We start from the raw sequence: 26,773 nt of genomic DNA on the forward strand, positions 1-26,773 counted from the left end.
TGAAGTCATATTGGCTCAAGGAGCCCTAGAGAAAAAGTTAGTGGTTTTTTCAAATAACACATGCTGCTTTCAGATAGGTTACTGTATGTATGAATTTAAAAAGAATTTGCTTCCTATAATATGATTGCTATTTCCTTCTCCTGTATTTAATCTTTGGAAGGCCATTTTATCTGAGCATGATTCTGTTTATTGAAGATGAAAGAGAAAAATCTATCATAAAAGTTTTTTTTAAAAGGGTATTCACTAGCAATGTCATTTGTAATTTTTTAAAAGTACATGTGAATGTACTTAATGCCACTGAACTCTATACCTAAAATTAAAGTGGCAAATTTTATGTTATGTATATATTACCACAGTTTTTTAAATATAAAAAATGAAAAAAAAGTATTGAAATTTAAAACCTATATTCACCAAAAAAAAAAACCAATAATGTATCATTAAAAATAAAGCAAGGCCAGGAGCGGTGCCTTACCCCTGTAATCCCAGCACTTTGGGAGGCTGAGGCAGGCGGATCATTTGAGGTCAGGAGTTGGAGAGCAGCCTGGTCAACATGGTAAAATCCCGTCTCTACTAAAAATTCAAAAATTAGCCAGGCATGGTGGCGCACGCCTGTAGTCCCAGCTACTCAGAGGGCTAAGGCATGAGAATAGCTTGAACCCAGGATGCAGAGGTTGCAGTGAGTCGAGATTGCACCACTGCACTCCAGCCTGGGCAACAGAGAGAGACTCTGCCTCAAAAAAATAAATAAACAAACAGTACTAACTAAGCAAAGTGCTATAAAAATATTCATTACTATTATTGTAAGTTGCACTTGGTAGTTTGGTCAGATATGCCTCTTGGTTGCCCTAGGGTTATATCTTAACCTAAGATCCTACCTCTCAAACTGGAGACTGCTGGAAATACAGAAGAAAAAAAAACCCATGAGACTCTAAAAACTTTTCCTTGAAGTAAAGTGTGTGGCACTACACCACGTACCAAAAGTCATCATGTTCCTTATCCTTTGTGGTTAGGGCTCTTGGGTGGAAAAGTTTAACAAACACAGGAGTCTTGCCATTTTCATATTATCCTGTATTTTCCAGACAGTAAAATGTCTGGAATGTATCAAATTCTTTATACATTTCAGAAATAGGCAGCTCTGCCCATTAGTTCAAAATTTAGTTTGGTTTAACACAAAATTTTGTTAAGCATTTTAGAAAGGGGCTGGGTGCCGTGGCTCATGCCTGTAATCCCAGCACTTTGGGAGGCCAAGGCGGGTAGATCACCTGAGGTCAGGTGTTCGAGACCAGCCTGGCCAACGTGGTGAAACCCTGTCTCTACCAAAAATACAAAAATTAGCCAGGCATGGCAGCAGGTGCCTGTAATCCCAGCTACTCGGGAGGTTGAGGCAGGAGAATTGCTTGAACCCTGGAGGTGGAGGTTGCAGTAAGTCAAGATCACACCATTGCACTCCAGCCTGGGAAACAGAGTAAGACTGTCTCAAAAAAATAAATAAATAAAAAGAATTTTTAAAAAGTAAACTTTGGAAGAAAATAAGAGGAATATTTCCAAAACACCAAGAATGAAAAGAACATTCTGGAATTTAAACACACCTAAAAGATCCATAAAAGAATGTGAGTAGAAGGGAGTTTTTGGGATGATGAAAGTGTTCTGTAGCCATACTGTTGTGGTGGTTTTATGAATCTATAAGCATGTTAAATTCATAGAACTGTAAACCCAAAATGTCTACTTTACTGTACGACAATTTGTAAAATAAAATATGTACACTCCTGAACTTTACAAATATTTTTAAATGCTTTACATAACAAATTTACTAATAAACTTGTCAATAAATACTTCAGTTGATCCTTGAACTTAGGTTTGAATTTCGAGGATTCACTTACACACAGACTTTTTTTCAATAAATATAATGGAAAAGTTTTTGAAGATTTGCAATAATTTGAAAAAACGTGTAGATGAAACATGTAGCCTAGAAATATGGGGAAAAAAAGAAAAAACTATGTATGCCATGCATGCATAAAATATACATAGATACTTGTCTATTTTATCACTTACTACTGTAAGATATACACAAATCTATTATAAAAAGTTAAAATTTATCAAAACTTAGATACACTTATAGACCATACATGGAACCATTCACATTTAAGGGAAATGTAAATAAACTAAAAATGCAGTATAAAATTGTAACTGCATAAAATTAACTGTAATCCATATTGTACTACCATAATTATTTCACAGCCACCTCCGGTTGCTACTGGGATACGCTTGAGTGTTGCGAGTATCCTCATCTTAAAACACTGTGAGACATTAATCACCACGTGAGCAGTTCATTTCTCCAGTAAATTGTGTATTGCTGTAAAAAGTGATCCCTCAAGGTTCCTGCATATTAATATTTTTCATCATGGTCGCAATACTATAAATGTTGAAGAACAAAAGCCGGGCAAGTGGCTCACACCTGCAATCCCAGCACTTTGGGAGGCAAAGGCAGGAGGACTGCTTGAGCCCAGGAGTTTGAGACCAGGCTGGGCAACACAGCAAGACCCTGTTGCTACAAAATACAAAATACATATATATATATATATATATAAAAATATAAATGAGCTGGGTATGGTGGTGCACATCTGTAGTCCTAGCTACTTACAGGGGCTGAGGCAGGAGGATAACTTGAGCCCCGGAGTTCCAGGCTTCAATGAGCTATGATTATACCACTGCACTCTAGCCTGAGCAACTGAGCTAAACCCTATCTCTAAAACAATAATAATAAAATAAAAAATAGCATTATGGTACCTATACCAAGTGCTACTAGTGATGCTGGAAATGCTCCCAAGAAGCAGAGAAGAGAAAAGTCACTGACAATATAAGAAAAAGTTGAATTGCTTGATATGGACCATAGACTGAGGTTTGCACCTGGGGTTACTGCCATTTCAGATAAACAATTCATCTTGTAAACAGATGACAGTATCAATAAAATACAGTATAGTACTGTAAATGTATATTCTCTTTTTTTTTTTTTTTTTAAAGACAGGGTCTCACTCTGTCACCCAGGCTGGAGTGCAATGGCACAATCATAGCTCAAACTCTTGGGTTCAAGCAATCCTCCTGCCTCAGCCTCTTGAGTAGCTAGACTACAGGTGCACGCCACAATGCTGGCTAATGTTATCTTTTGTAGATGTGAATCTCCCTATGTTGACCAGGCTGGTCTCAAACTCCTAGACTCAAGCAATTCTCCTCCCTCAGCCTCCCAAAGTGCTGGCATTATAGGCCTGAACCATCGCACCCGGCCACGATTTTCTTGAACACGTTTTCTTTTCTCTAGCTTACTTTATTTTAAGAATATAGAATATAATATATATAACATACAAGATATGTGTTAATTGACTGTTTCTATTATTGGTGAGGCTTCCAGTCAGCAGTAGGCTACTTGTAGTTCCGTTTTTGAGGAGACAAAAGTTATATCCGAATTTCAACTGTGCAGGGCTCAGCTCCCCTAACCCCAGTATGTTCAAGGGTCAACTGTATTTTGGAAACAAGTTTAACAAATTCTGTAACTGAAAAGATTTTGTACTTCCAAGACTGATATATGAGAGAGAAATAATTTCACTATAATTGCACCAAAACCCAAAGTTCTTCACAAAATTTTAAGGCTCATAAACAATCAGGTTTTATTTTTCCTTTTAATTTTTTTTTCTAGAGACGAGATCTCTAGTAATCCACTCGCCTCAGCCTCCCAAAGTGCTAGGATTACCGGTATGAGCCACCATACCTGGCCCTATTTTCATTTTTAAATCAATACAAATAGCTGCACCAACCTGCTAATTATTATCTAAAAATATGACATTATTTCCAACGCTTACACTGCTGAAACAAAGTAAACAGAGTACAAACAAAGCTCCCCTAAAAGGAAAAGTATAAGAAAAGTTTTCTTTCCCACTTTTTTTGCTTTAATGAGGTGAAACTGACATAAAATAAAATGTACAAAAAGTGTAGTCAGATGTATACATGTCTTGACATATGCATACACCTGTGAAACTATCACTACAATCAAGATTATGAGCATATCCACCACTCCAAGAGTTTCCTCACAGCCCTTTATAATCCCTCTCTCTGCTCCTCCCCCAGGCTACCATGATCTGCTTTCTAATTAGTATGCATTTTCTAGAATCTTATATAAATGGAATCATAGTATACGCTCTTTTTTTGGACTGCCTTCTTCCACTCAGCATAATTATTTTGAGATTCATCCATATTATTGTGTATAGAAAATTTTTTAATGCTGCATCTACCTGCTATATAAAATTAGTCCATATTTGGGGCAAACTGGGCTTACACACAAGATGGGAATCTTCAATTAGCTACACGTAAAGTTTCACCTAGACAGCAGATTATTAGATCATTCTTGAATCAGTATTGTCTCTTTTTTTTTAAAGAAACAAAGTCTCGCTCTGTTGCCCAGGCTACAGTGAAGTGGTTAGTCACAGGCACAATCATAACACATTACAGCCTCAAACTACTGGGCTCAAACAATCCTCGGGCCTCAGCCTCCTGAGTAGCTAGGATTACCAGCATGTGCCACTGCACCTGGCTTTGAATCTTTTTTTTTCAGCTCCTTACTATCACTGAAGAACCGATATTCTTTTGGAAAAGTATTCCAAGGATTTAAATTAGGGCAAGAAAAATAAGTGACCCTCCAATAAGCGAAGACTCTGATTCTGTTTTCAAATTAAATTTAATAAGCAGACATTCATTTGTACTATAAAAATATTTCTCACAAAGCTTTTCTGATAAAAAAAAAAAAACCACCAGAATAAAAAGATGAGCTCTTGTAATTCCTCATGCAAATCCTGACAGTTGTTATATTTTTAAGTGTCAAAATAAGACCTAACTTTCACCTCAGCAGCACTTGTTTAGTGAAAGATAAACTCCTGTTTATATAGCTGAATCCATAGTTACGAGTTAGCATACAGTAACTTCAAAAATATACTTTAAAAAACTACAGTAGCTCCAGATCTGCACATATTCAAACAAGAAAATAATCTTTCATTATTTCTACTATCTGGCATGTCCTCATTAGTACACTTTGCAAACAACAAAACTACTGAAAATAAAACTTTAGCGAGAACTCTAAATGACTAATGGGGGTAGCGATCTGAAATACCTTTACATTAGGCAGCAAACCCCAGTGGGTGGGCGCGTATGTTATTTGGGGGTAAACAAACTAAGTCATGTGTATAGATTATTTTAATCTTTTTTATTTTTTTAGACAGGGGATCTTGCTCTGTCATCCAGGCTGGAGTGCAGTGGTGCAATCACAAGTCATTGCAGCCTCCAACTCTTGAGCTCAAGTGATCCTCCCGCCTCAGTCTCGCAAGTAACTGGAACTACAAGGCACAGGCCACCAAGACCAGCGAATTTTTTTTTTTTGCAGCGATGTGGTCTCCCTATGCTTCCCAGGCCAGTCTTGAACTCCTAAGCTCAAGTGATCTGCGTAGGTCTCCCAAAGTGCTAGGATTACAGGCATGAGCCACCACACCTGGGCAAATACATTTTATATGTGAAAGAAGCTTTATACATTACTGGCCGGGCACGGTGGCTAATGACTGTAATCCCAGCACTTTGGCAGGCCAAGGTGGAGGACTGCTGGAGTCCAGGAGTTCAAGACTAGCCCGGATAACACAGCAAGACCCTGACTCTTTAAAAAAAAAAAAAAAGTATTCTACATTGTTTATGCTCAAACATTATCTAGGGAAATCATTATCAGTATCTTGGAAATATAGTTTTATACAAAATGAAAATTCAAACTATTGGCAACTTACTCCATTTTTACTTCCCTTCTTTTCCTTTTTTTTTTTTTTTTTTTTTTTTTTTGAGATGGGTCTCACTCTGCCACCCAGGTTAGAGTGCAGTGGCACGACGCTGGCTCACTGCAACTTCCGCCTCACAAGCTCAAGCAGACCTCCCAATCCAGCCTCGGGTAGCTGAGACCACAGGCACGCGCCACCATACCCAGCTAATTTTTTGTATTTTTGGTAGACAGGAGTCGCACCATGTTGTCCAGACTGGTCTTGAACTCAAGCAATCTGCCCACCCCAGTCTCCCAAAATGCTGGTGTTACAGGCATGAGCCACCGTGCTCAGCCCATTTTGATTGGTTAAAACATTAAAAGTGCAATTCGAACTCCCTGCGCTCTCCCCTCCCGTTCCCATTCTGCCATCTTTCCGCGCCGCCACAATGGTGCGCATGAATGTCCTGGCTGATGCTCTCAAGAGCATCAACAATGTAGAAAGGAGAGACAAACGCCAGGTGCTTATTAGGCCATGCTCCAAAGTCATCGTCCGGTTTCTCAGTGTGATGATGAAGTATGGTTACATTGGCGAATTTGAAATCATTGATGATCACAGAGCTGGGAAAATTGTTGTGAACCTCACAGGCCGGCTAAACAAGTGTGGAGTGATCAGCCCCAGATTTGAGTGCAACTCAAAGATCTATAAAATTGGCAGAATAATCTGCTTCCATCTCGCCAGTTTGGTTTCATTGTACTGACAACCTCAGCTGGCATCATGCACCATGAAGAAGCAAGACGAAAACACACAGGAGGGAAAATCCTGGGATTCTTTTTCTAGGGATGTAATACATATATTTACAAATAAAATGCCTCATGGAAAAAAAAAGTGCAACTCAACTGAATACTGTGATTGCAAAATAAGCTGCTGGAACAATTTCATCTGCCGCCATCCCCACCTTAATTGTCCATTTAAAATCCTTTATATTTAGGCCAGGCACAGCGGCTCACACCTGTAATCTCAGCACTTTGGGAGGCCAAGGTGGACATATCACTTGAGGTGAGGAGTTCAGGACCAGCCTGGCCAACATGGTGAAATCCCGTCTCTACTAAAAATACAAAAAGTAGCCTGGCATGGTGGTGTGCCCCTGTAATCCCAGCTATTGGATGGGCTGAGGCAGGAGAATTGCTTGAACCTTGGAGGTGGAGGTTTCAGTGAGCCGAGATGATGCCACTGCACTCCAGCCTGGAGGACAGAGCAAGACTCTGTCTCAAATAAATAAATAAACAAAATTCTTTATATTTAAGCCATTTCAGATGGATATCTTTAATATGGTAAACTTAATGACATCCCTAACTATATCCCTGGGCTCTTTTCCACCGCTCCTACTCCTCATCATTCATTCTATCCACCATGGCAGTTCTTAAGGCAGCAGGCTCCTTTCCACCATAGGGCCTTGAAACAAACCATTTACTCTGAATAATTAATCTTTCCTTTCCTCCTTTTGCCAGCTTCGCTCCCATTCAGCTTTTACCTCTCAGCATAACTGTCACCTCCTCAAGGTAACACTGCATACTCACACACATATTCCTTTCTCCTTGTACACAACTGGAAAGACATCTAATATTTATGTGACCATTTTATTCAATGTCTATATCCTCCACTGGATAAGCTCACGAGAAAAACGGTCATGTCTGTTTTTACTCACCAATACATCCCTCAGCACCTACTACACTTATAAGAGTCAAATGGGTCAAATGAATAAGATAGAGTGATCTAAAGATTTAAAGCCAAAGCAAATCCATCAAGATGAGTATTTGCATTTTAAACAAGTATATGTGTTTGAAACAATGTATATATTTTACATATTTCTAATAACCCAGGGAAGTTAACAAGGTGAGGGAAAAGTTAATTTTTAAAAATTAATCAAATTAATGGAGATAAACATGACATTAATAAATTAAAATTCAGAGATAAACTAAAACTTCTCATTAACAATTTTTTCTGTTCCCGAACTTTCGGATGTTCTTTTTTTTTTTTTTTTTTTGAGACGGAGTCTCGCTCTGTCGCCCGGGCTGGAGTGCAGTGGCGCGATCTCGGCTCACTGCAAGCTCCGCCTCCCGGGTTCCCGCCATTCTCCTGCCTCAGCCTCCCGAGTAGCTGGGACTACAGGCGCCCGCCACCTCGCCCGGCTAATTTTTTTGTATTTTTTTAGTAGAGACGGGATTTCACCGTGTTAGCCAGGATGGTCTCGATCTCCTGACCTCGTGATCCACCCGTCTCGGCCTCCCAAAGTGCTGGGATTACAGGCTTGAGCCACCGCGCCCGGCCCGGATGTTCTAATAGAAAAAAGCTGAAAAGTACTCTAAACACTAACATATATCTGACAGTTGAAATTAAAGAATTATCAATTTTCATAGCCTCAAAGTAATCCCTAATCTTTCTAATCTCTACAAGTCTTTTTTTCTGACTATAAATCTAAGGATTTTTTTTGTTCTGATTATAAATGTACCATTCAGTGTTCTATGTACTATACAATAATATATACACTGTATTTCATCAATTCTAAGATGCATATTTTGACACTTTCACATTCTGAGATCAATCACTCTAAAAGAGCATAGTATCTAGTTTAATTGGATTTTCTTTCCTTCCTGAATGATAGTATATTTGGCCTGACTTAAATACAGTATAGTATGTATGCTCCTCACCAAATTCATTTTCCCCCCAAGGGTTAGAAAAACACATCAAATGAATATTATGTAAGAAACAACAAAACCAGAGACATTTTTACTACCAACAACATCAGGACCTTACCATCATCCTAAATTGCTCCGGCTTGGATAATTTTAAGTCAAATATCCCTCCCTAACCACATGACACCCTTACACTCAACCTACCTGTTATAAACCCTTATCAGGGAATCAGATCCATAAGCCTTCCATTTTTCAGTCCTCTCCTATTTTCACTCCCACTCTGTATTTTAAGTTCTTTTCTACCCATCAACTCACTCTCTCATACCCAAATCTTCAGTTCTCTTGCCCTGATCCTTCTGTCACGTGTGTTCTATCAATTCTAGTTTCTGACAGACACCTATCAGGATGTCTCAACGACAAAATTTTTTAAATTGCCCCAAACTGAACTCATCATCATCTCTCTCAATACTTGCTGCTTTTTCTGTGTTTAATGTCTCAATGAACAGTATCACAATTCATTCAACTGACCTACTCCAGAAATCCAGGAGTCACAGTTCACTCCAGCTTCTCTTTGAAATCCTCACATCAGTCACCAAAACCAGAAGAAAACCAGTCAGGAAAACAGAGGTTCTGCCAATATACAGGCTTTAGTTAAAACTTTTCTACAAGACTGGATCACTTCCCCATCACAGCCTCATTCTTTGTCTAGACTTCCCAGAGGTCTCACCATACCTTTACGCAAATTTAAACTACCTAGATCAATGCTTCTCAAATTGTTTGTCATGGGGTTTTGTAAAATACAATACAAATGAATTATCAGGTTGGTACAAAAGTAACTGCAGTTTTGGGCATTACATTGGCAAAACTGCAATTACTTTTGCATCAACCTAATACTAGGCAAACAAATCTTTTTTCTAGACAGCTTATGCAAACCACAGAGGTAAATGGTGTTTTATAAAAGGCACACCAAAAGTACCAGCACAATTTTATTATTACTTTATTCAAATGACCAAAAAATTAGTCAAATTGCTATATTTTCTAAAAGCTCACTTTCAATTACTCTAGTTATCTAGTTGAGGACCAGTAACAAAGGCACTTAACCAGACCACAGCTGGCCCTCTCACCTCTAGCTTGTATTTTCTGTTTCTATTAATTTGCTCATTATAATACTATTAACACAAAGTGCAGCCTTGACCTAAGCCTTAACCTAAACTCTATTTTGTCAGAAAACTACTATGTGATTGGCTCACTTTTACAGTCGGTCAACAGAGCCCAAACTAAGCCACAGTTCTGTTTTTTCTCTTTGCTTTATATTCCTGTCTCCATAAGGACTAGCTGATCTATAGTTTCTCTTTAATCTTTTCATCTCTAATAGATAACCCAGAAGCCTTTCTCTCTTGTTAAATAATCAGAATCCCCTTCTCTAACAATTCTGCCTTCTTAACACACAGAAAAGCAATAAAAGTTCCACAATTTAAGACAATTTCAAAATGCCTTTACAATGAACAAAGTTCCATATAGAAACACTTCTTGATTGCTCTAATCCAGAACAGGGAATAAAGTTCAATTCGAATATAATCTCAACGCAGCATATACTTGCTATGGAATAAGCCCTCAGATACAGAGATGATACTAAGTAACATTAAAGTCACAGATTTACAGACAAACCCAAGATTCATCTGGTAAAGCAAAGCAATCTTCCATTAGTCTTTTCTAATTTTATTTGAGCACTAATGGAAAGAAAACACTGATCTGAATGAAATCAATGATTAAATAAACAACTGTACTTACGTGTTAGATGAAAGATGCCATCACAGGCACTAATATGAGATAAAAAAGCATTCCCCAGGCCCTGCCCATTGTGAGCTCCTTTCACAAGGCCAGCAATATCCACTACATTTAGAAAGGCAGGAATTTTGCTGAAAAACAAAACATGGCTTTATTATAAAACAGTACTAAGAACTTATCTATTAACCAAATGAATTCCCCAAACATTTTACATAAATTCTTTCCTTTCTAGAACGATGGAACAATAATGATTTGATAAATGAATATCCACCCCCTCAAAAAAAATTAGAAATGGCCTTGTAATACATTAGGACTTTCTTACCTAGGATAATGAGGGAGAAAACTAAAACAGTATAAATGTATTTATCATGTTTCTGAAATTAAAACACTTATCATTAAATTTACTGTAACGTTCTATTGGCACATGCACACACACTCAAAAGCGGTGAAGAATGTTTAGAGTATGCCGAGGTAATCATCATAAAATGAGCCAACTAACTTTGTGCCAGACACTAAATTAAGTATTTTACACGTATTATCTCACTTCAAAGTTCAAATTAACTCTATAAGATGGGTGCTATTTATTAAGCCCACTTTACAGATAAGGAAATTATGCCTTAGAGGAGTTACGAAATCTATTGTATTGAGGATCATTCAGCCAGTAGTGACAAAACTGGGATTCAAACACAGGCTGTCTGGGTTTGCATTTGATCACCCACATGTTATATAGACAAAAAAAAAAAATGTGTGTAATGCTGAGAACCAGTTATCAGCATAGTAATAACCTAGTTGTTGATAACAGCAACCAAATTAGGCTATATACAAAATAACCCTTGCTTTGCTAAACAAAGGCACATTTAACACAAGTCTGCCATGTCAAAATGGAGATTTAAGTATATCAATACATAAAAGCAACTTTTAATGTTATATGACAAAGGCATATATAATGTAATTTTGTATCCTTTGTCAATTTTTGAGAGCATGCATTTTGCAGAATGTCAATTTCACTACCTGATAAAATACAACATAAAAGTTCCACAAAAGACTTCCCTATTATTGGCATGGAAAATGAGTCCTTTCAAAATAATTATTCTATAAACAAATATTACAGATTGAAATTACTTGATTATTGTTACCACCAAATCCACTAAAACCACATAAATTTGGTTAGTTTTTTTGTTGTTGGACACAGTGACTGCCTCCCCAGCATCCACTGCCCCCTCTCTTGGTACCTATACTGATTTTCATTTCGATAGCCATTCCTCTCCAGCATAGCCCAGAGCTTTGGAGAAGCTTGCTCTACCCCTAACTCTAGAAGTGAGGCATGTAGCTCCGGCCTTCACTAAGCAGTTTAATCTCATTCCTAGGCAAAGTAAAAAAATTCTAGGACCTTCACCTTGCCCTAATCGCCTCAAAGAACTTAAAAAGCCAAGCATGGTGGCATACATCTGTAGTCCCAAGTATCTGGGAGGCTGAGTCAGGAGGGAGGATGGCTTGAGCCCAAGAGTTCAAGTCCAGCCTGGGCAACATGGTGAGACGCCACCTCTTAAAAAACAAAAAAAAGACATGAAAAGACTTAAGAAGAGGTTTACTGGAGGGGGTGTAGGAGGCTGTTAAATAGAAGCTCATCAGTCTTCTGGGAGAACTTTTAGAAGCAATCCCGTTTCACTCTGAACATGGATGAGAAAGTATACAGATCTATCCTGTGACCACAAGGGGAAGACAACCTTATGATCAAGTTGATAAAGTAAACTGAAGACAGGAAAGAAGCCAGGCCTTTGATGATATCACTGAGCTAAACACTGTGCTACCTGTTACTAACTCAATAAATCAGCTCTGTAAGTCACTCTGTTAAGGGCAACTAAATTCATCCTAAATGATATTTCTAACAACTAAAAGCACCCATATGATAAATATGAAGTTGACATAGTTTGGATGTTGTGTCACCTCCAAAACTTATGTTGAAATGTGATGCCCAATGGTGGAGGTGGGGCCTGGTGGGAGTTGTGTGGGTCACAGGGGTGGATCCCTCATGAATGGCTTGGTGCCCTCCCCATAGTAATGAGTGAGTTCTCGCTCTGTTAGTTCACTGGAGAGCAGATTGTTTAAAAGGGTCTGGTACCTCTCTCCACTCTCTCTTGCTCCCCCTGTCTCCATGTGACACACCTACTACCCTTTTCATCTTCTGGTCATGAGTTAAAGCTTCCTTGTCTGGGTGCAGTGGCTAACACCTATAATCTCAGCACTTTGGAAGGCCGAGGCAGGTGGATCACCTGAGGTCGGGAGTTTGAGACCAGCCTGACCAACATGGAGAAACCGTGTCTCTACTAAAAATACAAAATTAGAAGGGCGTAGTAGCACACACCTGTAATCCCAGCTACTTGGGAGGTTCAGGCAGGAGAATTGCTTGAACCCGGGAGGTGGAGGTTGCAGTGAGCTGAGATCACGCCATTGCACTCCAGCCTCAGCAACAAGAGCGAAACTCCTTCTCAAAAAAAAAAAAAAAAAACTTTCTGAGGCCTCGCCAGAAGCCAGATGCTGGTGCTGTGCTTGTATGACCTGCACAACCATGAGCCAAGTAAACCCATTTTCTTTATAAATTACCCAGCCTCAGGTAACCCTTCACAGCAATACAAAATGGACTAATGCAGAAGTACAGTAAGTAGCATGCATATGGGTAGAATGGCATGAAATTTGAAGTGAGAAGCCTTGAGTTCTATTTCTGGTTGACATAACTATAAGTGTGACCATGAACAAATTATTTCATCTTTCTAGGCTTCAAGTTTCTTTTCATGAGAAAACTAGACAGGAAGATATTCAGCTCTGAGATTCTATTTTCTATTGAAAATGAGCTTCTCAATTCTGGTTTGTGATTTATGGCTAGGATAAGGTTTAAACTATAAATATAATATCTCAAAAAATTAAAACTTGAGATTTAAGTCAAGGAATTCTGATGTATTACACCAATGATTTCACGACTACTTGAACAAAATACTTCTAGAATGAAATACTACTTTAGAACTCTTGAGACTAAAATGATGTTTAAAATCTTTTTAATCGCTATACTGTAATGAACACAGACTACCAAAACCATTTATTAATGTTCTTCAATAGAAACAGGCTGGTGGGTCTGGGCACAACTTTGGGAGGCCAAGACAGGAGGATTACTTGAGCCCAGGAGTTCAAACCAGCCTAGGCAACATGGCAAGACCCCATCTCTACAAAAAATTTAAAAATTAGCCAGGCACAGTGGCATGTGCCTGTAGTCCCAGCTACTCAGGAGGCTGAGGTGAGAGAATCATTTGATTGTGCCCAGGAGTTGGAGGCTACAGTGAGGTATGATCACACCACTGCACTGCAGCCTGGACAACACAGCAAGATTCTGTCTTGAAAAAAAAAGAAAGAAAGAAAGAAAAGGCCAGGCACAGTACCTCATGCCTGTAATCCCACCATTTTGGGAGGATGAGGCAGGAGGAATGCCTGAGGCCAACAGTTCAAGACCACCCTGGGGCAACATAGCAAGACCCCATCTCTATTTTAGAAAGGAAAGAAAGGAAAAAATGAGATAAAACAACTGAACAAACACATGATCCTGGTTTAGATGCAACAAAGCATATAATTGGAACAACTGAAAAAATCTAAATAAAGTCTATGAATTAGATGGTAATATGGGATCAGTGTTAATCTCGTAGTAAACTACCCTGATTTTGATGGTTTACTATGGTTGTGTGGGAGGATGTCTTTGTATTTAGTAAATACAAACTAAAGAACTGAAGTATAATATGGCATTATGTCTGTAACTTACTCTCAAAGGTTCAAAGAATCTGGGTATGCAAGGGTATATAAGCACTTGTGTACTTTGGCAGCTTTTATATAAATTTAAAATCATTTAAAAATAAAAAGGTTTTAGAAAGGACACTGAAGTCAGCCTGAGGAGCCAATCTGAGAGATATAATTTGAGCATCAAATCAATGTTTGTGACAGATTAAAACCAATAAAATAACACTCATCTGAATAAATACATGAATGAACAGATGAAGAAAGCTTTTCCTTACAGTACAATATTAACAAATGAAGGAGGAATGATAGAACTACAAAATCACCATGTGAGAATATCCATAGTAAAAATTAATTCATCAAAAAAATCAATGGATGCTACAACTAGTAAGTGAAAGTGAGAAAAGTGAATGAGTTCAGTATATACTTTGTAGTTAGAACTCACAAAATTGCTGATAGACTGGATACGGGCTGAGGGGAGAGAAGAATCAAAGATAAATGGTGGGCACTGATTTAAGCAACTGAGGAAATGACAGTGCTATTTATTGAGTTATGGCAGTCTTGAAGAAGAATTTGGTGCAAGAAGGTGAAATCAAGAGGTCATTTTGGACATGTCAAGTCTAAGGCACCTATTCAGACCTCCAATTGTCAATATCAAGGAGGCAGTCAGAGATAGAAGAAATCTGGAGTTCTGCAGAGTTCAGGACACGAGACAGAAACTTGGGATTTATCAGGACATTAAAAATAGTAAAAAGTTAAAAACTAAATTATCAATAATAAGCAAATGGTAAACTGTGCTATATTCATATAATATAGCAATAAATATAAGTATTATATTAGAAATTATTACTTAAGTCTGTATTGCTTAATCCAGAAAGATATTAATAATATCCCAAGTAAAACAAGTATTCTATTTCTGTAAGGAAGTGTGCACACAGTCAGGAAATTATGGAAGGATATATCCCCAAAGTATTTACAACTATTTTATCAAGGTAGAGGAAGTAGAGGTGGTTTTCACTCCTCTCATTATACATTTCCCTAATGTCTGAACTTCCGACAATGAACTTAAACTATCTCATCTTTTCCTAATAAAAGTTTTACTTATTTTTTAATTGAAGATATAATACACGCTTATTGTAAAAAAATTCAAACATAGAGGAATATAAGAATAAAGTAAAAATCACGTAAAAATTCCACTACCCAGAGACAATCATCAGCCTATGTTCATACATTTTTTATGCACATAAGCAAACACATATAGTTTTACATGAATGAGATCACATAATACAGACTAATTACTCCCTCTATTTCATACTCCCCAGAAAAAAAAATTGCAATGTTAACAACTGGGTATACCCTTCTACACCCTTCTCCATACTCTGCATTACTTTTTTTCTTTTTGAGACGGAGTCTTGCTCTGTTGCCCAGGCTGAAGTGCAATGGCGTAACTCGGCTCACTGCAACCTCCACCTCCTGGGTTCAAGCAATTCTCCTGCCTCAGCCTTCCGAGTAGCTGGGATTACAGGCGCCTGCCACCCCGCCTGGCTAATTTTTTGTATTTTTAGTAGAGAGTGGTGTGTTAGCCAGGCTGGTCTCAAACTCCTGACCTCATGATCTGCCCTCCTGGGCCTCCCAAAGTGCTGAGATTATAGGCGTGAGCCACCAGGCCCAGCCCTCTGCATTACTTTTATACTCATCCAAAACAATAATGCTACATTAATTTTAAAAGAAAAATTCTTCCATATGACTTTAAACGTATCACATACATATCTGCCCAGTCTACACAAAGCCACCAAATAAATAGCATAAAATATCTCTTACCTTGCTGGTTTGTGGTATTGGCAAAGAAAGTCAAACCTTTCATCTGGCACAGGTACTCTGCTCTCGTTAGGATCAATAGTGCAGAATGGGAAGTTTTCTGCTGAAGCCTGACTATTGGTTAATACATTGAAGAAAGTAGATTTCCTAAAACGAACAAAAGCAATTTCAATCAATTCTTAGGTTAACACCAAGAAAACTTTATCTCACTCTAATTTCAATGCTCAAATAAGATCCATGAGGAATATAAAACCAATCTACAAAGAGAGGGAAAAAGGAACAACACATTTTTTACTAACAGAAGTCAGTGAAATTTACAACAGTATAGCGGCAGCTCATGACATAATTAGGTTATGTCCCTATCACAGTCTATTTGAAACTTGAAAAGCATGTTCTCAAAGAATCTTTGTTGTGAGTTTCATGTCATACTACAAAATCTATTTTTTTCCATAATATACCTGATCGTACCAGCATCACTTCATCTATACCTAACATAACCTTCTCTAGCATGAAATGTACAAGGCATGTCTCTAGTCAAGTCAATGACTTTCCAAAAACTCTGAATTGGGAAAGAGATGCTAAATGTCTGGTATCTGATAGGAAATGGGAGGTTGTTACTCAGAACTGCCTTCTAATCATTAGTATACAAGGATTACTGGTAAGTCTAGAATTGTGAATTATGAAAATCAAAATGTGAATTTTATTCAAGGCATGACTTAAATCAAGAAAATATAATATCTATTAATATGAAATAAACTAGTCACTACTTTTCCAATCATTTGACTGCCATCAAGTAAGCAGAGCTCAGAGAAAGCCCACTCATGTTAACATCAGCCATGTTTTTTTAAAAATGTGATAATACTTTATCATTCATGTCTTAAAAATATGAAAAAAGAAATAAAATTTTAAAAATAAAAATAAAATATGAGAATATGGTACCAAATATCATATAAAATAAGAGAATATGGTGTCATATATCATATAGAGTAAAATCTAAAACAAAATTTTAAACTCTCAGTGGCCATCTTTTAAGAATGCTAGGTAATTAATTCTTTGAAGACTGTTAAAGTAGTTACCATGTCTTACCTATACAAATTGTGCTTTCAAAATAACCAGTAGTTATGAAAAGAAAATTATTTTATAGACATATTCCAGCCAATAAATGAGGAAAGAATAAAAACTTAGAAGAGCATCATTCTGCAACCCCAACAAATTAATGGATCTTGGTAATAATTTCCAATGACAGTTAGTGTTGCAAAAAGAGGAGAAAAAAATAGTACCTCCCGAAAGAAGTATATACATCATCTGTCATCTTAATCTGACCAACACTTTACATGTTACTGCTAATTTACAGGAAATATAGAGGACAGAAGAACATATTAAATGATACCACAGAGATACAATCAATAAAATCCAGACTCTGGCAAATTTTATAAGCCTAAAAACCAGATTTCTTCAACAGGTCATCTGGGGGCTGGAAGTAAGTGGGAAACTTCTTCTGGATGAGATGTAAAAGTTAACAGCAGACTAACAATCCCACCCAGAACTAGAAAAACCATCTAAAATGCAGGATACAGAAGTCATCTGTTTGAAGGGTCTGGGATTCTGAAAATGAAAACAAAAAATTTGGAAGGAGACACTTGACCTCCACAGCCACTTTTACCCTGGGGACCTGTGCCCATTCTGGGCAAAAGAAGGATGCAAGGATCCAGACTTTATACCCATAGAAAGCTGATGCTGATGGAGAAAGAAGCCAGCAAAACATTTGGAGGAGACTTGGAGAACCTCAGGCACACCACCAGTTTTCCCGCTGGGGATATTTTCCTCCAGGGAAAACTACAAAAGCCTACTCCAGTCACTGGTAACACAGACTGGCCCACTCTCCATACCTTCTTCCCCTCACCACGAAAAAATTTAAAATAAAGAGTGATAGTTAAGTTGCCAGGACAGTCCAGGAATCCTTATTTATCTAAAATGTAATGAAAATATTGTATAACTACAATGGAAATATTACAGAATAATGTTGTAATAAAAGTATGTGAGACAAAATTTAAATACAGTAATTTAAACATTTATAGGACACTTGGGCCTAACATTATGAAGACAAAATGCTATTGCATTTTTGTATAGTGTAGTTTAAAAACCGCTCATTGCTATTACCACAGTCAATTGCAATTCTGAAAAGGCCATAGGTTGTTTACAGAAGTTTTTTCAAATGTATGGCTATTACTATTTATATTTTATATTGTCTACCTGGACAAAATAAGAAAATAAGATATGTTTTGTGATTGTTTAAAAAAATGTATCCCCTAAAGCATATTATATGGTAAAACATAGCAAAAGAAAATTCCTTAGGCAGAAAAAATTCTTACATGCATTCAAACTAAACTTAGAAGACAAACGTCCATTTTCACAGACTGTCTCATTTTAGATGAATTTTAAATTTCATGAAACCCAAGTCATCTGTAGCTTCTAACAGCTTTGTAGGTATAAAAAAGTAAAAAGAAATAAGGAAGAAGGAAAAAGAAATTTCTAAAGATCATTACTATAGGCTTCAGTGGCAACATAAGACATTTTGATCTATTCAAATCTATTAAGAAAAGCCTTGCGAAAGCAAAGAATCTGAAAGTTTTGGCCTATGCCTGAAGTATTAAAGCCCATATGCTTTTTGTAAAATGAGAACTTTTTAAACACACACACACACACACACACACACTTAGATCCCTTGAGGTTAATACTAAAGCTTAAAAGTAGGAGAAAGATTCAAAGTTGTAGGAATTTCTCTCATGCAAGAATGGGTTTACATAACTTATTTCAGCAATGATAGTATTAAAAAAAAAAAAAAAAAAAAACAGTGACTAGACTAAGTGTATGCCCCCTAGACTTAGGACCTAAATACTTTATTTTGGAAATTACTATTTTAATCTATTAAGTAAACCTGACAGAATAGATGTTTTATGTAAAACTTTACACAAAATTGCAGCATGTAATGGGAAGTAGGGATACCAGTGCAAATTCCCACAGCATTCTGAATTAACCATGTATATATAATATCCATTCAAAACATGGGAAAAGAATTAGAAAGTCCTTGCAAAATGTTTTCAATTTAGATATAACTAAACTGTTAAAAGCATCTATCTGATAGATACACAAATACATAAGATGACAGAAATAAATAATAATCCATGTATACATGGGTGAGTATAATTACATATTTTCTAACTCCATCAGAGGTCTAAAAATAGCAACACTTCAGCAGCAATGATCACACCTAGAGAAATGTCTATTCTCAACAGATTATTTCTCCAAAGAAGAGACACAAATGGCTAAAAAAATATGAAAAGATGCTCAACCACTAATCACTAGAAAAATGCAAATCAAAACCACAAATCAAAACCTTACAATTATTAGGATGGCTACTATCAAAAAAAAAATAACAAGTGTTGGCAAGAGTACAGAGAAATTAGAACTCTGTGCACTGCTGGTAGGAATGTAAAGTGGTACAGACACTGTGGAAAACAGTTTGAGGTTCCTCAAAAAGGTAAAAATAGAATTACCATATGATTCAGCAATCTCACTTCTGGGTATATATCCAGAAGAGTTGAAAGCAGGATCTCAAAGAGATATTTGCAAACCCATATTCATTGATGCATTTTTCATAATAGCCGAGAGGTAGAACCAAATGTCCATAAACAGATGAATGGATAAAGAAAATGTTATCTACATATGATAGAATATTACTCAGCCCTTAAAAAGAAGGAAATCCTGTCACATGCTACAACGTGAATAAACTTTAAGGACACTATGCTGAGTAAAGTAAGCCAGTCGCAAAAGTACAAACACTTTATGATTCTACTTATATTAATATACTCATATATTCTACTTATATGAGATATCTAGAGTAGTCAAAATCATGGAAACAGAAAGTAGAATGGTGGTTTCCAGGGGCTGGGGGGAAAGAAAAATGGGAAGTTGTTCAATGGGTACAGAGTTTCAGATATGCAAGATGAAAAAGTTCTAGAGATCTGTTATACAACAATGATTATAGTTAACACAATTGAACTGCACATTTAAAAACGATGAAGATGGTAAATTGTATAATATATCACATTTTTTATTTTGCGACAGAATCTCACTCTGTCACCCGGCTGGAATGCAGTGCCACAATCTTGGCTTACTGCAACCTCCATCTCCTGGGTTCAAGAGATTCTCATGCCTCAGCCTCCAGAGTAGCTGGGACTACAGGTGCATGACACCATGGCCAGCTAATTTTTTGTACTTTTAGAAGAGACAGGGTTTTGCCATGTTGGCCAGGTTGGTCTTAAACTCCTGAACTCAAGTGATCCTCCTGCCTCAGCCTCCCAAAGTGCTAGGATTACAGGCGTGAGCCACTGCACATGGCCATATATTATATGTTTATTATCATAATTTCTTTAAAAAGTATCAAACTCAAATGGATAAATATTATATAAAATACCTAACCAGTACTCTTCAAAAATAAATCTTTAAAGGTCATGAAAAATAAAACATTCAGAAACTGTCAAAGATTGGAGGAGACAGGAGACATGAAGACTAAAACGCAACATGGTATTCAAAGACAAAGGACATCATGGGAATACTGGTGAAATCCAAATAAAGTCTGAGGTTTAGTTAATAGTAAAAAAGCAAATACAGTTAACCCTTGAACAACACTGGTTTGAAATGTATGTTCAAAGTGCATGTGTTCACAGATTATTTTCAATAAAATGTACAATGAGTGTGCCTGCCCCTCCTTCCTCTCCTTCCACTTCCTCTCTATCTTCTGCCTCTGCCACCTGAGACAGAAAGACCAAACCCTCCACCTCCTTCTCCTCCTCAACCCACTCAACATGAAGACAACAAAGACCTTTATGATGATTCACTTCCACTGAGTGAATAGTAGCTACATTTTCTCTTCCTTATGATTTTCTTAATAACATTATTTTCTCTAGCTTAGTTTATTGTAAGAATACAGTATAGAATAATATGCAAAATATAGCTTAATCAACTGTTTATGTTATTGGTAAGGCTTCCCAGTCAATAGTAGGTTATTAGTTAAGTTTTGGGGGAATCAAAAATTACACACAAATCTTTGACTGGGCCAGGGGTCAGTGCTCCTAATTCAAGGGTCAACTGTAATTTCTTTTTTAACTTTCTTATTTTTTGGAGATAGGGTCTCACTTTATTGCCCAGGCTGGAGTGCAGTGGCATAAATATGGCTCACTGCAGCCTCGACCTCCCAGGATCAAGAGATCCTCCCGCTTCAGCCTCTTAAGTAGCTGGGACTACACGTGCGTACCACCACCCCTGGCTAATATCTGTATTTTTTGCAGAGACAGGGTTTCACCCTGTTGCACGGGTTGATCTTGGTCTCCTAAACTGAAGCGATCCGCCAACTTCAGCCTCTTAAAGTGCTGGGATTATGGGTGTGAGCCACCATGCCCAGCCCTCAACTGTACCTTAAGGAGCAAAAAAAAAAAAAAAAAAAAGGGGGGCCGGGCGCGGTGGCTCAAGCCTGTAATCCCAGCACTTTGGGAGGCCGAGACGGGTGGATCACGAGGTCAGGAGATCGAGACCATCCTGGCTAACACGGTGAAACCCCGTCTCTACTAAGAAATACAAAAAACTAGCCGGGCGAGGTGGCGGGCGCCTGTAGTCCCAGCTACTGGGGAGGCTGAGGCCGGAGAATGGCGGGAACCCGGGAGGCGGAGCTTGCAGTGAGCTGAGATCCGGCCACTGCACTCCAGCCTGGGCTACAGAGTGAGACTCCGTCTCAAAAAAAAAAAAAAAAAAAAAAATTATTTGAAATTATGTGGTGATACAGCAATACAGACTAGAATTCTGAAAAAGAAACTCATTTAAAATTTTAAAATTAGGCGGGGCATGGTAGCTCAAGCCTGTAATCCCAGCACTTTGGGAGGCAGAGGTGGGCAGATCACTTGAGGTCAGGAGTTTGAGACCAACCTGGTCAGTATGATGAAAGCCCATCTCTACTAAAAATACAAAAATTAGCCAGGCATGGTGGCGCATGCCTGTAATCGCAGCTACCTGGGAGGCTGAGGCAGGAGAATTGCTTGAACCCAGGAGGCGGAGGTTGCAGGGAGTGGAGATCGCACCACTGCACTCCAGCCTGGGCAACAGAGCGAGACTTTGTCTTGGAGGAAAAAAAAATTAAAACTTAAAACCCATTAATCTACGAAGTACCTCTAAGGCACACAATCACTGCTGAATACTAGGAAAGAATGAGTAGAAAAACAGATCTGTTATTCAAAAAGATCATTCAGAACATATTAAAAAGAGAAAGCAAATAATTCCCAAATCATAAATTTCTATGAAAGAACAGGCATTCTGGAATGTTGACAAGTAGACAATAAGATTTAAATTCATTTAAAATGGTATTGGGGAGTTTTGCTTCCCCTCTGCTACAAGAACTGCCCTCCTGCTATAAAGAGCTAGAAAACCAGATGAAATCTATGAAATAACAGTTTTCACACAAAGGACAATATGCATCACAGGACTGTGTTCCCTGAGAGAAAAATAACAAATAAACTAAGCTCTGCGACTGGTCCAGCTTACTGCCTACTGATGCTTTCAAAGTCACCATTCCAAGAGGGGAAACCAACAGAACCCAGCAGTCACACCAAGTTGAAGAGACTAAGATGAGAGTTAGGAGGCCAAGGCAGCTAGAATTTATGGGAGAGTATACTAGAAAGGTGGGAGCTGCACAGAGAAAGCACTCTGAAGAGCTGCAGAGGGTCCCCTCAAGAACACAGCTAAGTAATGATTTGCGCATGAGTAAATTCAATCGCTACAAGTCCAGGGAAAGGATCACCCAAACAGACTAGGATGAACAATTCTCAGGGCTCACACAGAGATTGGAACAGTTCACATTCCTATGAGCTAGACTGGAGAGATCCTGTAATACAAGGGAATTTGGATAGAGTCCTCAAAAGGGTCACGTCTTAGTACTAGGGATTAAGTAGCACCAGAGCACAAAATCGTATTAATCCATCATAAGAAGCCTCAAAACAATTAATCTGATACATAATTAACTAAATGCCATACCGAGGTCAAATACTCTTTAAAGGAAAACAACAATATTTAGCATTTAACATAAAATCCACACTGTATGGAAACCATTAAAAATTATAAGACATGCAAAAAAGCAGAAAAATATACACCAAAATCAGGATAAAAGTCAGTAAATATAAACATACTCAGTTTGAGAGATGAAGTAGAATAAAAGGACCTTAAAATAAATGTTACAAATCTTTTAAAATTTTTCTTAAGGAAAAACTTTGCAGATTGGACACTGCAAAGAAAAGACCTTGAAGACAGCAATAAAAGTATCCAAATGAAGCACAAGAGAGAAAAAGACTGGAGAAGGAAATAACCAGAGCTTCTGCAGGATACTATCTAGGGAAGAACATGCATTTACAGTCAGGCATCGCTTAATGGTGGAGATACATTCTGAGAAATGGGTCCTTAGGCAATTTCATCATTGTGTGAACATTATAGAGTATATTTACACAAACCTAGATGGTACAGCCTACTACACATCTGGGCTATATGGTATAGCCTATTGCTTCTAGGCTAAACCTGTACAGCATGTTACTGTACTGAACACTGGAGACAAATGTAACACAATGGCAGGTATTGTATATCTAAACGTAGAAAAGGTACAGTGAAAATACAGTATAAAAGTGATACAGGATGCTTACCATGAGCGGAGCTTGCAGGCCTGGAAGGTGCTCTGGGTGAGTCAATGAGTGATGGTGAGTGAATGTGAGGGCCTAGAACATTACTGTACACTACTGTAGACTTTATGAACACTGTACATTCAGGATACACTAAAATTATTTTTTGGTATTTTTCTTCAATAACTTAGCCTTAGCTTACCATTACTTTCTACTTTATAAACTTTAATTTTAACTTATTGACTCTTTTGTAATAACACTTAGCTTAAAATACAAATTACTGTATAGCTGTACAAAAATATTTTTCTTTATATCCTTATTCCATATGCTTTTTTATATCTTTCAAATGTGTGCTTTTTTTAAACTTTTTTGTTAAAAACCAAGACATAAACATATACATTAACCTAGGCCTACACAGAGTCAGATCATCAATATCACTGTCTTCCACCTACACATTTTGTCCGACAGGAAGGTTTTTAGGGGCAATAACACACGTGGAGCTGTCATCCCCTTTGATAATAATGCCTCCTTTTGGAATACCTCCTGAAGGAACTGCCTAAGGCTGTTTTACAGTTACTTCATTTTTTGTAAGTAGAAAGAGTACACTCTAAAGTAACAATAAAAATTACAGTATAGGCTGGGCATGGAGGCTCATGCCTGTAATCCCAGCACAAAGAGGCTGAGGCAAAAAGATCACTTGAAGCCAGGAGTTCAAGACCAGCCTAGGCAACACAAGAAGTCCCCATTTAACATAAAATCCACAGTGTATATATTTTTTTAATTACCCAGGTGGGACGGGGTGTGCATGTAGTCCCAGCTATACTCAGGTGGCTGAGGCAGGAGGATTGCTTGAGCCCAGGAGCTCTAGGCTACAGTAAGCTATGATTAGGCCACTGCACTCCAGCCTGGGCAACAGAGCAAGACTCTGTCTCAAAAAACAGACAAACAAAAATTAACTATAGTAAGTACATAAGCCAGTAACACAGTCGTTTATTATCAAGTATTATACACTGTACATAATTGTATATGCTATACTTTTATATGACTGGCAGCACAGGCTTGTTTACACTAGCATCACTGCAAATGTGAGTAATGCCTTGCACTACAATATCACCAGGTAGTAGAAAATTTTCACCTCCATTATAATCTTATGGGACCTCCATCATATATGCAGTCAGTCATTGACCAACATCATTATGCAGCACTTGTCTGTAATAGGCATCCCAGAAAGAGAATAAAGTAGAAGATTATCTTCAAAGTGCTAGAAGAATAACTGTTAACCTAGAATTCTACCCAGTGAAAATATCTTTCAAAATGAAGAAGTCATAAGCACATGAAAAGATGTCAATATTCTTAGCCATCAAGAAAACACCAATTAGCCAGGCCCAGTGGCTCATGCCTGTAATCCCAGCACTTTGGGAGGCTGAGGCAGGTGGATCACCTGAGGTCAGGAGTTTGAGACCAGTCTGGTCAACATGGTGAAACCCTGGCTCTACTAAAAATACAAAAATTACCCGGTGGTGGTGCACGCCTATAATCCCAGTTACTCAGGAGGCTGAGACAGGAGAATCACTTGAACCCGGGAGGTGGAGGCTGCAGTGAGCCAAGACTGTGCCACAGAACTCCAGCCTGGGCAACAGAGTGAGACTCTGTCAAAAAAAAAAAAAAAAAAAAAAAACAGAAAAAACAATCAAAAACTTCACAACTTGGCTATAATCAAAAAGATAACAACAAGTGTTGACAAGGATGTGGAATATTGGAACCCATATACAATGCTTGTGCGCATATAAAATGGTGCAGCCACTTTGGAAAACAGTTTGGCAGTCCTCAATAGTTAAATACACAGTCACATATGACCCAGAAATTCTACTCCTAAATATATACCTAAGAGAAATAAAATCGTATGTCTAAATAAAAATTTATGTATCCTAAGGCTGAAGCAGACAGAGTACAAATAACATATTGTACTGAAATATAAAATATGTTGTATATAACTGAAATGTACTGTGGTGTCAGAAAGTAGAAAGCACTCAAAAAATAAAGAGGACGTGTCAAAAGGAATATAAGTGAACATAAAGGCTCCTAATCACCAAAATAACAACAGTAATGGATTATAACCCAAAGAATAAGAATCTATACTGATATACAAAAATTATAATCAAATACATGAATAAATGGGAAACTCTTTTGTACAATAGGGTTTTACACAATAGAATTTCCATTGTTCCTTCTATAAATTGTTCCTTCTAAATGTAGAAGACATAAGGGATATTTTTTAATCACCATTTGGCAAACACCACCATAATAACTGTTTCAGTAAGAATCAATAATAGATGCCAAAATTAGGGGGCAAAAGCATTGGAAACAATATATGTACATAATTTCAAAGGACCTCCTACAAGATGCTTATTAATTGCAATGGGAAAAATAATAGCCCTTTCAGTGAAGAAATCTGTCAGACAGCAACGAGCAATCAAAGTTAACATCACCAAAAATGGATAAATCAACATCATGTGCTTTCTAATACACTGTATTGAAAAGCATATGTCACTCCTATGTTCAAAAGTACATAATTTGAAATTAATCATGAGGAAACATCAGACAAACCCCAAATGAGGGCTATACACAATAACTGGTCAGTACTCTTCAAAAGTGTCAAGGACATCAAATACAAAAAGAGACTGAGAATGTGTTCCAGGTTAAAGGAAACTAAGGAAACATCGTACTATAGTTATCAAGATTTTAACACTTAGGGGATGCGAGCAGAAGATAAATCGGAATTTTTAAAACTATTTTTGCAACTGTGAGATTTTTTTAAGCATGAAATTATTTCAAAAGAAATTTTTTTTCCATATATTGTCCAGGCTAGAGTGTGGTGGCTATTCAGAGATCTCACTACCCATCAGGACAGGAGTTTTCATCTGCTCTGTTTCTGACCTGGACCAGTTCAGGTATATGCAGCCTAGAGAATAATTTTCCTCCTGTGAGTTCCTTTGAGCAATCAAGAATGGAGCGTCTAAAAAACAAGTGAGCTAAGAATCAACTAGGAAGACTTCTAGGAACACATAGGCATCACGTATTTTGTATTAGGAAAAATAGTGGACTGCAGTGGATTGAAGATGGCCACACAGTTTTTGTCACTACTCCCATCAAGAGGTGGAGTCTATTTCCCCTCTCCCCAAGTCTCTGGGCTGGGGTC

The 26,773-nt window shown here is 37.7% G+C and overlaps 1 protein-coding gene and 1 pseudogene across 2 annotated transcripts in view; one reads left to right on the forward strand and one right to left on the reverse strand.

Moving 5' to 3' along the window:
* The window catches only part of LOC105483215 (Obg like ATPase 1), a 170,679-nt gene that overhangs the window by 135,882 nt on the left and 8,024 nt on the right, over positions 1–26,773 (reverse strand). For both annotated transcript variants that reach the window (XM_011743945.3, XM_011743947.2), the window contains 2 exons: positions 15,863–16,006; positions 10,268–10,395 (listed from right to left, as the gene is read on the reverse strand). In XM_011743945.3, coding sequence (XP_011742247.3) covers positions 10,268–10,395; positions 15,863–16,006 — 272 coding nt within the window. The remainder of the gene's footprint in view (positions 1–10,267; positions 10,396–15,862; positions 16,007–26,773) is intronic.
* LOC105483214 (small ribosomal subunit protein uS8-like) lies at positions 6,226–6,654 on the forward strand (annotated as a pseudogene).

This window comes from Macaca nemestrina, chromosome 11 (genome assembly GCF_043159975.1).
Source record: "Macaca nemestrina isolate mMacNem1 chromosome 11, mMacNem.hap1, whole genome shotgun sequence".
Taxonomy (NCBI): Eukaryota; Metazoa; Chordata; class Mammalia; order Primates; family Cercopithecidae; genus Macaca; species Macaca nemestrina.